Source organism: Mirounga angustirostris, unplaced genomic scaffold, assembly GCF_029215605.1.
Source record: "Mirounga angustirostris isolate CCGP_5_RB_7025 unplaced genomic scaffold, mMirAng1.0.hap1 SCAF_11, whole genome shotgun sequence".
In the NCBI taxonomy this organism is placed as follows: Eukaryota; Metazoa; Chordata; class Mammalia; order Carnivora; family Phocidae; genus Mirounga; species Mirounga angustirostris.
Genome location: NW_026991719.1, coordinates 100,290,685 through 100,303,392, shown reverse-complemented (window position 1 = coordinate 100,303,392; position 12,708 = coordinate 100,290,685). Strand labels below are relative to the sequence as shown.

The following is a 12,708-nucleotide window of genomic DNA, read 5'->3' as shown; positions in this document are numbered from 1 at the left end:
TCTGCCAATAAAAGGTCCATCTTGTTGCAGGTAAAAGGCAGATGCAGATTCACATCCGTGACCCAAGGCCCAAGAATGTCAAAGAATTCTGGGTGTGGAAGAGAAGTGGTTAAGAGACGGTGGCATAGGAGAGGAGGATTGTAGACATACACGGAAGAAGAAATACACACAAAACTGAGGATCTCATTTATACATATGGGAAACATAGTATCACCTCATTCAGCTAAGGGCCACCAAATAGGAAGCTGAGGGCATTTGAAAGCAGGCTGTTCTAAAGTATAACTTTTTACTGTCTTTGAATATGAGACTTGCTAAGCAAATGCAGGAGATCAAAAACATGATTGCTAGTGATAGGAAGGAAGGACGCGTTTGAATTTCTTAAGAGAACAAACTCTTTTTAGGTCCTTTGAAAGCACCCACATGAAAAGAAACACAACTAATTTTAATTGCAAGCCACTTTTTGAATTTAGGAAAACAAGTTCCCTAAATGCTTTCCTAGCGTCACAGTGGTTATTCTAGTCCCTATATAGTTTTGAAGATAACAAAGCTGCATTTCTCTAACGAGGTTCTGTAAATCATAATGATCACTCAACCATTTCTTTACTTAATCAAAGTTTAACTGCATTTCTCCCATCGTCATCCCTTACTTCCCGATATGCCTTGCAAGGTAAGGCACTGGTCGTGCAACTCTCCTTCCAGACAAGCGGTTCAGGGTGGCTCCATTGAAACATTCTGTTCCAGTGTTCCCCTAAGCACACAAAGCGTGCTGATTGTCAGCTTGGAAAAGACGGACACTAGAAGTCTAAATTCCTGGATAGAACTAAAGCCGGGACAATTTTAGGGTGAGGTGGGGGGAGGGCTTACAAAGTCTTGTCCCTCCAGGCACAGGTAGCTTGTTTCATAGAGCAGACCCCCTCTAGGAAGGTACAGCTACACAGGAAAGCTAAGCTGGTGCCCTTTCCCCAAGATTAAGGGAGTGAAGCAGGGTAAGCGGGGGCGGAATCAGAAGAATTTGAGTTTGAGGCGACAGGCAGCTGTGGAGGGAGGCTGATGTGCTTATGTGGTAATTCAGCAGCTAAATCCCTATTCTGCCGTGATTTACAGAGACAGACTTTCACTGGCTATGTCACAACCCCCCCCCCCCGTGATCTGGGTTTATCGCTGAAACAACCTACTGGCTCTTAATTACCGCATTTACACAACACATTGTAATAACGCACTAACACAAAAGGGTGACTTGCAGGTTAAAAAATTCCCAAACCACAGCTCTAATTTTCATGATCCTTGGCTGTACATTTATAGTCCATCAAGGAAGGATCAGGTCTGATTTGTTTGTGTCCTATTAGCCCAGGTTCAGGAAATGGCTAAAACAGAGCAGGATTTCGGTGCAGGGGCCACCTTAGTGGCTGACCTTGTCTTAATTCCTTGCATTCCGAAAATGAGATAAAATCAGGGAAATGAAAGAAAATAAATATCTGTTGCATTAGTTTAAGCATGTGCACATTTAAAACAGCCTGAAAAATTGTCGGTTCCTTCCGTAGAAGGGTAACTTTTTGAGAGTAGGCTGAAAATTCATGATGTCTCATGCCAGGGGGGAAAAGTCAACAATTTAACATAATTGCCCACTTATTATTTTAAGGTTGCGGGAGAGAAACAGAGATAAGTATTGTAGGTTTTTCTCCCTCTCCTGGTTTCAGAGATAATAGGTGTGGAAGTGTTTTTGAAAAAGTAAAAGCACTCATAAATGTCAGGCTTTGTGATTATTGTCATTTTTAGTAATCAGCACTGAGGGTTGAAATGGCTTAAATATGCCAATTGCCTTGTAACCAAGGTAGTTGAGAATGAACCTGGTTTTCGTGGAAATATCTCATATGCAATCAGCTTTGCATTGCTCATTGGATGGGTCTATGTGATCAATTGCTGTCTGCAATATTATCACAAGAGGTGACCCTGAAAGTCAGCAGAGATTTGTGACAGCATTAGCTGTGTGACCATCTCAAAGTCACCACCATCTCTGGGTCTCACTCTCCGTGAAATGATGGTACATTCAACAGTCAATTGTCAGGTCACCTGGGGATGGGATACAATGCGGAAGTGTAATTCTCAAGCCACTTTACTAATACAGTCAAACCTCGCTGATTTGGACTAACATAGAGGAAAGACTGTCTCAATGAGAAAGTCCTGAATTACCAAACAGGCTTGAGGAATGACAGCTTTATTACTTTAGGTCTGTTTTGTAATTCAAACTCACTATAATACACTGCCGTAGTAGAGGTCCTTGTGAGAACTACTTTAGCAGATAGATTTGTAATAAATATGATGCTATCTAACGAATGCTTGCAATGTTTGTGAAAAAAATTTGTTCTCTTAAGGAAGAAATTCAACTGACAATCTAAACTCTTCATTTGCTTAACAAACCTCTCCTGGCCCCTTTCTTGATGCTATGCGGGTAGACAGTCCACTGGTCCCTGTCAGGTTTGTCACAAATTGTAAATCTGAGGGCTCCAGATTAACGGGGCTTCGCTGCCTTTTCTACCTTCTCCACTGATTTGCTTTTGGCGTCACCACCAAATAGTGGTAAAAACAAATTCAAGTTCATCTCTTGCCCCTTCTCTTGCTCACTCTCAGCAAACAGCAGGTAGCGAGAAGGGAGAGGACAAAGGCAAACTCCTTGGTAATCCGGAAACAGAATAAGCAATCGTTGGAGATGCGGCACTCATCATACTATTATCCATAGCTGAGAAAGGGGTTGACTTATTTCAAAAGGCTGGCTGGAGGGATGACCGAAACAAGTGATTTTGAAAGATGCCTGGCAGGTAGCACTAGTGTCAAAGAAGCTGGAAACATTTAGGCTCTACTGAACTGTTTTTCCTACTTGCATATCGAAAATCAGATCATCTGGAAATCGTGGGCTGGCAATAAGGTTACTTGATAACCTTGCAGCAGTATCAGCTGAGGAAAAAGAGAAAAGCTTGATTGTTGGTTGTAATTAGCAAAGAGCCGGTCTAAAGTTTTAGGGGTCTTCAGGATACCAAAACCTCGGGGTGAAAAGTAAAAATTCGGCCAACTACATGCAGATTTGTTTTTGGTTTGTGTAACAGCAAACATCTGGTTATTTGAAAACTTCTGGGCACTTGGCATCATGTGGATGTTTTAGAGGCATCTTGACACAGTCCATGGCTCCTCTGTAACCACGCTGAGGGTGAAGGATGGAGTCACGAGAGCAGTGTATCCAATCCAGCTCACTTTTCATTCTGCAACTCACTTGAGTGAGAAAATTAGGTTCTCCGTGGCTTGCTAAGAACACGAGAAAAAGACCAGGAAGAAGGTGCTAACTGCTCTAGGCATCAGGTTAGCCCCTGCAAACTCAACTGAGCCGAAAGCTTGGCTAAGCTGTCAATGTTATCGGTTCACACTGGTGGGAAAGGAAGTTACTGCTTTCTGACACACAGTAAAACCTTGATTAATTGGAATCCATAAGGGAGGAATAGAATTTTCACTAAGAGTACTCATTTTGTTTCATTCTTGGCTAACAACATGGTTTTTTCCCCCCCAAAATGCTTGTATCCACTTTCTCGCCTCCGGGAAGCAGCCTCTAATGTTTGAGGGTCAATCCAGATGGAGAGAAGATATGGGAGACAAAGCTGAATGTGACCTAACCATAGGTCATCTCTTGGCAAGTGATTTAAAAGAAAAAAATCAATTCCTTGCAGAATTCTTCTTTTTTGGTACTATTGCTGCTTTCTCATCAATGTGGAATACTGAGGAGGGGAAATTCAGTTAGTTGGGGTACTGGTTAGATGAGTTCTGGTTAATCAAGGTTTTACAATAAAAGACCTCGCCAATGCGTGGTAAGATTATGGGCTGAAGAAAGTTGTATTTGAATTTATCTCTTTGAAAGTGCTCTGTATCAGTGTTTCCAAACCCATAATATACTGCAGACTGGCCAACTAACTTTTCCATCAGGATCCTGAGAAATGGAGAGAGAAAGAGAAGAGCAGAGGTGTAACCATTGTCTCTGAAGGAGAAAAGGGTTGGCTTGCCTGTCTGTTGGCCTGTGTGTGGGAAACACTGTTCTTCACCTTAAGATGCCCATGGGTATCTTGGTTGTACAAGAGTTGATCTTACATGCTTCAATATAATTCACATGCCCTTTGGGTCATGGAGGATTTTGTTTTCAGGTCCTCTCTTGTACTTACCCAACATGTCCTTCCATTACTTAGTATCATGGCTTCCGAGCTTGCCCCTATTTCTTGTTGCTTGGATGAATGCTATTCGTTTCATTCTTTCTAGCCCTGAAGAGCATTGTGGAGCCAAAGGAATGCCAAGTAAGATGGATTTTCTCATGAAGGCAGCCTGGATAACAATTAGACCTACCTGAACCAAGAACATGGCTAAGGAGAAGCCAAATCAGGGATTTATACACATGGAGTATCACAGACGACGCACTTGTTTAAATATACAGAATGTCTTTGCCAAATCTGGATATGGGGTGGCCTATTGAAGAAAGACCCCATTTAACTTGAAACCGAGCTGGTTCTTTGGCTTTCAAGTTAAGTGGGGCCAGCTTAAACAGGCCATCACATATCAAGAACACCATCTCATCACTCATACACATAATTGAAGAAGCCAACTCTAATCAACCAACCAACCAACCAACCAACCAACCAACCAACCAACCTCTGTGAGCAACCGTCATGCCTTGGGGAAAAAAAAAGGCTGTAACCTGACTTTTCAGTAGGTAGATTTGATTTCTCACACCACTGGTGTGAGGCAGGCAGGGATAGTCTTAAGGCAAGCCTGGGGCTCTTGAAAGCCTAGGCCGATGAAACCCACACTATGGCCTTCATAAGGCAACCAGTCTGGCATGTGAGGGGAAGGGAGGGGTGTGGAGGGGGAGCCTCTGTCTGGGAGTTTAAGAAGGGACCCAAGTTAGATCAAAAATGCGGGCAGTGCCCTGGAGTCTTTCTGGTTCCCAAAGCTGCCAGGCAGGGGAATAACCTGGTCATTCCACCTTATGTGTGAGTCTTGTGCTCTCTCCTCAATAATAAGATAACAGTCTTGCCGATTACTCGTCACTAAGGGTACCCGGTTGTGGTGACATTGAGGCTGACCTTGGAGTCACCGCCCCCGCTGCCGCACTCTCCTTTGTCGTACCACCATTTGTTTTTCAATTTGTCCAAGAGGCCTTGCTCATTCAGTTTTAATACTGCCAGGTTAACAGCATTTCTTGAAACGATAAAACATAACTTGTAAGAAAATGCACAAATGCTTAGGAAATCGTTAACGTATAAAAAGGAGCACAAGAGGACAAATTGGCTAAATTTCACAGAACGTGGAGCTATAAAAATGTCTGTACAGCAAATACAGGGTTAAATATTGGAAGGTGGCATGGAGGATAACATTTGCTCAAAACTGAAGTGTGCGGGATGGGGAAATCGTCTTTGAGAAAAAAAGTAACAAGAACACCACATCCATGCAATTAACATTCGTCACATATGGCACCATAACTTGGCTTTTACCATTTAAATTGAAAAAGCCGTTGAACTGTAAAATTAAAACAGCAACAAACAGTCAGAGAGGACAACACAGAGAGAGAACATTAAAAAAAAATGGATGCATTAAATCGATGAAACCATAATTTACCGTCTTATTTAACTCCATGGAATAGTGTAGGTTTTAAACTTTAAAAGTTACCTCAAAATCCACAAGAAAGAAAATGACAACAAAATGCATCAGGGTAGGTGGAATACTATAACAACACGGATATTGTTATATTATTCCACCCACCTTAATGCTGAGCCTTTAGGGGTTGCCACACCATAGCCTTTGGAATCCAGATTTCCACCAACTTTCATGGTATCACACGGTTTTCTCTGCTCAATGTACTCATTCATGGTTGACTCCAGCAGGAAGGCGAACTTCCCCTTGGACTTCCGCACTCGGGCCACTCCGTCTGCTGTCGTTTTGGTAAACACAGATGGCTCTGCTGATTTCATGTAAGACCACATTTTCTCATAGACTGCAATTTTGGACCTCTGCAACAGAGAGAAGAATTCTTAGAGCTACCAGATATTAGCACTGGAAAAGGCATCGGCACAGTGGTTTTTGAACGTGCTCAATTGCCGCTCGCAGGAAGAAGAGCAGGCCACACTGTGACCCGGTAGGTACACGCATACATATGTAAGCGTGGTTCCACAATCGGTTTCTCAAAACTGCCCTTGTCTTTGCGATGTGTGATGCTCTCTGATATTTTCCACCCTATTCTAATTCACTGCAAACACACACACACACACACACACACACACAAGTCAGGACGCACTGAATTGATTTTGTGGCTCCACTAATGGGTTTGCAATCTAGTTTGAAAAACACTTTCTTGGTTCAATCTTCCTCTCCATTCAGGAATCTCCCCTATGATATCCTGCTCTCTGGTTACCTTTACCTGCCTGAAAAAAAACTGCCATTGGAGGGAAGAGTAAACCATTTTAGTGAGCCCACTCCGGCACAGGGCATCAATTATTGGAAGAAAGTCCTTTCTTATTCCAAGCTGAAATTTATCTCTCTGTAACTCCCAACCTTTATCACTATCTGCAGGAGCTCTGCAAGGCAATCCCATCTCTGCTTCTGCATGATGGCGGTTGTTAAACCCTCTCTTCGTCTGGTCAAACTCCACTGATGTCTAAAGCTATTTCCAGAATGCTCACAATTTTGGTCTATCTCCCATAGGATTTGAGCTAGCAATGCCTCTCTTTAATTAGATTGCCTAGAGATAGACATGGTACCCCAGATATCTGACAAAGACAGAATGGAAAGACACACGGTTTGCTTCTAGTCATTGGAGCATTATTTTCTAGCACAACACTGCCTGAGTTTGCATTCATGTATTTAGCCTTTCATCCATCCTTTTAACAAATATTTCTTGAGCATCTGCTATATCTAAAGCATTCTACTGGGGGTGTGAAGAATATAATAGAGAGTGAATAGGGTCCCTCTTTCAACTCAGGTGGAGGCCAAACCCCAACTTTTAGTTCTTCCTGCCAAACCAAGTTTCCCTCATCTTTACCATTTTGGATTTTGAATTTAATGCCATTAAATTTCATCTCAATTCAGGTGGTCCTTAGAACATGTACTAAATGCTTATAGCTCTGTATTAGGCATTCTGGAGAATATAAAGGGAGTGTGATCTCAATGACCCCAGAACTTCCAACTGAGTTGGGAGCTAGGTCCTTAGGAATGAAAACCCTACAGAATAATTCTGAAGTGCTATTTGACCAGAGGTGAGGAAGCACGGTAGAAACTAGAAACCTATGCCATGATGTCAAGTGTCATTTTATGGGCTCTCCTGGCCCCGACCTCAGGTTTTTTGATTGTTAATTTAGCTGCTCTCCTCTGGATTTTGGCTGACAACCTTCTTGAGGCCAGCTTAAGTAATTCCAGCTCCCAGAGCTATGGCCATGGAAAGTGTTTATGGCAATCAGATCCCCCACTGAGGCCCTCAGTGAGCCACTGAAACTGTTCACTGAGATTGAAAATATGGTTTCCATGTTTGGTTTGCAAAAAGAACAGGAAAAAGAAAAAGCCAATATGGCTGAAGCCAAATGAGCAAAAGGGAGAATGGTAGGAAAGGAGTTTAGAATGATAATCAGAGGTCAGATCTTGTAGGGCCCTGTAGGTCATGGTAAAACATTTGGATTTATTCTGACTGGAAACGAAAGATTGTGAGGAGGGGTGTGATAAGATCTGATTTAAAGTTTTAAAACATTACTCTGGCTGCTCTATGGAGAATCCACTCTAAGGTGGGCCAGAGTGGAAGCGAGGGGACTGGTTAGGCGGCTATTCTAGTAGTCCGGGGAGAGATGGTGGTGGCTTTGACTAGGTTGGGAGCAATGGAGGTAGAAAGAAGAGATATGTTTTGGGGAGACAGCACACAAGCCTTGCCGATAGACATCTCCACCTGATGGTCCTATAGACACTTTGAGATTAAACATTTCCAAACCAAACTTACTATCTTTCTTAGAAAGCCTGGCTCTCCTAAATTCTATCAGTAAACCACCTAACATTCAAGCTAGAAAGTTTGGTTTTGGCACCTTCCTCAGCCTCTCATTATGCCATGTTTATTCTGACACAGAAATGTAGGATCTGTCCTTTTGTCTTCTTTCCATCCTCATTACCATTGTCCTGGAGCAAGCTCCCATCATTTTTTGGTCTGGACTACATTGCTTCCTAATTGCTCTCCTGGCTTCATCTCTCTCTTCAATTTATCTTCCAGTGATCCTTCCAAAATGTAAATCTGATCATTCTTTAAAATCTCCTGATAGTTCCCTAAAACCTACAGAACAAAATTCAGACTCTTATGTATGATATTTAAGAGACTTTATGATCTTGAACTACACTCTCCTATGATCTAGTCACATCAGACTACTCACTGTTCACTGAAATAGGCCACACAACTTCACGTCTTATGCCTTTGGTTATGCTTTTGCTTCTGCCTGAATTATCCCTATTCATCTTACAAGGTCCAGAGCAAATATCATGTCTTCTGTGAAATCTTTCCTGATTCTCTCCTGGTCCCACAGAAGTGCTTTCTTGGGTGCTCTGAAAGCACGTTTGCTCATACCTTTGCTACAGAGCTTACTGGAATGCATTTTGGTGAGTTGGCTATGTGACTGTCTTACTCACATTACTGGGTGTTCTTGAGGACAAAGTCCATGCCTGATTCCGTTTGGTAGCCCTCTTGGCAGCCAGCACAAGATATATTTGCTTAATAACTGAAGCTTAGCCTGATCAGGGTGACATCTAGATTGTTGGTCAAAGGTATTGGAAGGTTGGTGAAAAATGGCTACCAGCACTAGTTTTAGAGCACTGTAGAATTCTAGAGCTGAAGTCACTCTTAAGATCATTGGATCCAATTTCCAGCTGAACCAATCAGGATATATGCTTTGTAATCCGTTTTGTTTTGTTTTTGTTTTTGCCACGTGGTCTGCCTTTCTTGTCCACACCAGTAACTCTCCCCTAATAATCAGGTCTTCTAAGATTGAAATCTCACCCATCAACATTTATGCTCATTCCATATCACATTATCCTCATCTGACACATAAAACAACTTCTAAACATCACAATGAAATGCATTCTCAATGACTGAATTTTATCTCAGTAGGAATTTCCTAGTCAGTGGCTCAAAGAATTTTTAAAAACAGTAAATAATTCAGATGCATTGAAAGATACAAAAAAAATAATGTAAGAACACCTTGTATCTGCCACAAAACTCAACAAAACATTATGAAGAAGTCTGACTATATTCCCCTTCCTAACTGCATACCCTTCCTCTAGACCAAAAGTAACCATTACACTGAATTTGGTCTTTATCATTCCCTTGCATCTCTTTATATTTTTATGAGAATAAACACATCTCCTTTGTGATAGCTGCAGAACGTTTCAATGTATGGCTATACCATACTTTATCTACACAATCTTCTATTGAAGGACTTTTAGGTCAGTTCCCATTTCTTTTTTGGTATTAGAGATAACACCGTAGTAGGTGCATATCTCTTTGCACTTGTAAAGAGGTATTTTGTGTTCATCTCGCCTGATCAAACCTGAGTGAAAGCGGGAGGAGGGTAGGCCAATTTGTGTCTTATGCTATTTGCAAACAGGCTGTGGCTTCCAAAGATAAATTTATAAGGCAAGGGCAAAGGGGTCTGTGAATTCTGATCCGAATACACTATAATTTGGATTCATTTACTTCATCATTTACTTGAGCTCTTTGATTGCTGATACAGGTTTAAAGGTTTATTCTTTTAGGTAATGATGAATGTCTAGGAGAATAAATGGCACTGCTCGAAGTGGGCACTTTAAATGTGTGTGATGTACATGCAGCAGATATTAATGAATGCAGTAAATGAAAAGTTAGTTAGTGGCAGAAATGACTGGGTCCTGGTTAATGACTGAATTCTGAACTAGGTTAAAAAGGGGAAAAAGCAATGGCTCATAAGTGAGAAAAATTAAGCTGAAACGTTTGTCTTCCTAACTAGCGTTTAAGTGACAATCTAACATTTAGATCAAAAAGAAGAAAAAAAAATCACTAGCATTTTTTTTTTTTTGCAGTCTGTCTTATTTTGGCTGAAATACTGAAGGCAATAAAAGGAATTGAATCTTAGCTCAATCATCTGGGAGAAATTAAAAAAATTATGGGCAAGTTCATTTTCCTCAAACCCGCCATGATTCATCTATTTCGTCCCACAGAGTACCATGTTGTACCTAAGAAGGAATGAGCGAGGGGTATGCAGAGAGGCTGCATGGAATTCTCTTAGCACTACTAGATAATTAGCATATGAGATCCAAAACGGAGAAACCCATGAATGGAGGAGGAGCAGATGAATCCAAAACAGCAGATAAAGCAGAGCTCTAGCATTCATGGACTCAACAGTCACTGTTCCAACTATTTGTAATAAATCATGAAGGTCAACCGTATGGAGGAATTTGCCTTTTTGTTGAGTGGAGATTTGAATCTTGGGCCCAGTGAGGTTGATGCGTGGAAACGTGATCAGTGACCGCACTTAGCCCGCCACTCCGACTTTGTATGTCTTTGCAGTGCTGGTTGCTCTTCATCACTGTGCGTAAGTATTCCTCTGGAGACCCAGGTAATACAAGGTAACTGTATAGCACAGTGATTGAGAGTGTGGAGTCACAGTGCTTGGGTTTGAATCCCACTTGCTGGGTGCATTAAGTTATCTAAGCCCCTGTGTGTCTCAATTTCCTCATCCATCAAATGGGATACTTTTTTTTTTTTAAGTGCCTACTTCAAGGGATTCTTGGGAGAAATTGCATGAGTTAATACATGCATCTCACTTAGAACAGTGCCTGGCACACAGGCAGTGCTGAAACCATTACATGTTTTTATAGTACAGAAAGTGTAATTTGTTTTCGTGGCAGAATTTAATAGCTTTATCAATTACTTTAGTCCCATAGTCACAGAATTATTACTTCATTTCATGGAGGGAATGATATGTTCAAGTGTTACTCACGTATTTGGGTCTTCAGATATATTCCTGGTGAATGCCCATGGACTGTCATCAATAAAAGTCGTTCCCATTTGATTTGGATTTAAAAAACTTGTTGGAAGAAAAATGGGTAGGATGGCAAATTTTCCTTTAAAATTTATGTTTGGTAGTTTAGTTGAGGTTCATACATTAAAATCCCCATTAACCAGAACACTGCTACTAGGGAGACCTGGTGAATGAAGCTTTCTGCCTCCCTAAGAGTTAAATTAGAATATCCACTTGGTCAACAGAACATCCAATTGGAATCAGTAGAGGAACAGGCTTTAAGAAATAGAAGAGACCTTAAATACTATCTGGTCCCGCCTCTCACCCAATGCAGCAATGGCTTCGCTGCTCAAATGTCTGTGGTGGTGAGGCACTCCTGAGTTCAGAAGAGGCTCATAGTTTATGACAGTTCAAGTTGATGGAAAATTCTTTTGGTTGGACTGACATCCTTCATGAGAGTCCCTCTCCCCTCCAGTCCTAAGTCTTCTGCTTGAATCGGGCAGTCTCTCCTTTCTGCTTCCATTTCTCCACTGTTTTTATTGCTTTGTAATGGTCATCCCCAGTGCAATCTGAGCTCCTTGGGAGTAGCAATTATGTCTCTCTCTCTTTCTCTCTCTTTTTTTTGTCTCTGCATTCCCAGTGACTAGCATAATGTCTGGCATGTAGGAAACTCTCACCATGTATCTGTGGAATGAATGAATATTACAATTGCAGTTCTACCTACTGGTCCGAATTCTGCGCTCTGTAGCAATACAGAATAAATATGCTCTTTTCCACATGGTGCGCAGCCTGAAGATGCCCACCACCATGTTGCCTGTTAACTGTCCCTTTCGCAGGCTAAACATTGTAAGGCCCTTTGTTTATTACCCTTATGACATGAATTCCCGTGGTCCCCCTCCCCTGTCTGGGATCCCCCATCTTCTAGATACTTTGTAATTTTTCAGAGTCCCTCCTAAACTGTGGCTCCAGGAATTGATGATACTATGCTTGATACAGCGGCACTAGCACAAACGGCAGTGACACAGTCTCTTCTCATGATCTGGACATGAGCACAATTTTTCATTTTGACAGGATTCCACAGGCACTTTTCGATATGTTGATAGTCGACAATTAACTGCATTAACAAAACAGACCAATAAATTGGAAGCATGATTGTCAACAGAGGCATGCATAATCTGCTAATTCACTTATGGTATTAATTTGCTGTCAGCATGCAGTAAAAGTATTACATAATTTGCCAAGAAAGTATTGGTGTTTGTGATATCTCCATGTCCCAAACATGTACTATGTGTTCTGAGTAACTAAATTTGAGAGGATAGAATGAAGGAAAGGTCAGGGGAAGATGGTTTTAGGTACTTTTTAAAAAGATTTTTTAAAAGTAATCTCTATACCCAATGCGGGGCTTGAACTCACAACCCTGAGATCAAGTGTTGCATACTCCACCGGCCAAGGCAGCCAAGTGTCCCAGTTTTAGGTACTTTGTACCCCAGCATTCCTCAAATTGGAATGAGCTAGCTTTATGCATTTATTTTTTGGCCACATTTGCCATCATGCCTTTATTGTCCATTTCCACCACTGGATGCATAAGACTAGCTTTGTACATGTCACAGAGAGGCTGGGTTCTCAGTCTCTACCTCTCTCCCCCAATTTCACTGTCTTC

General features: G+C 41.6%; 1 protein-coding gene across 1 annotated transcript in view; it reads right to left on the bottom strand.

Moving 5' to 3' along the window:
- The window catches only part of GRIA3 (glutamate ionotropic receptor AMPA type subunit 3), a 276,653-nt gene that overhangs the window by 18,461 nt on the left and 245,484 nt on the right, over window positions 1-12,708 (bottom strand). The window contains exon 13 of the mRNA XM_054509090.2: window positions 5,791-6,038. Coding sequence (XP_054365065.1) covers window positions 5,791-6,038 — 248 coding nt within the window. The remainder of the gene's footprint in view (window positions 1-5,790; window positions 6,039-12,708) is intronic.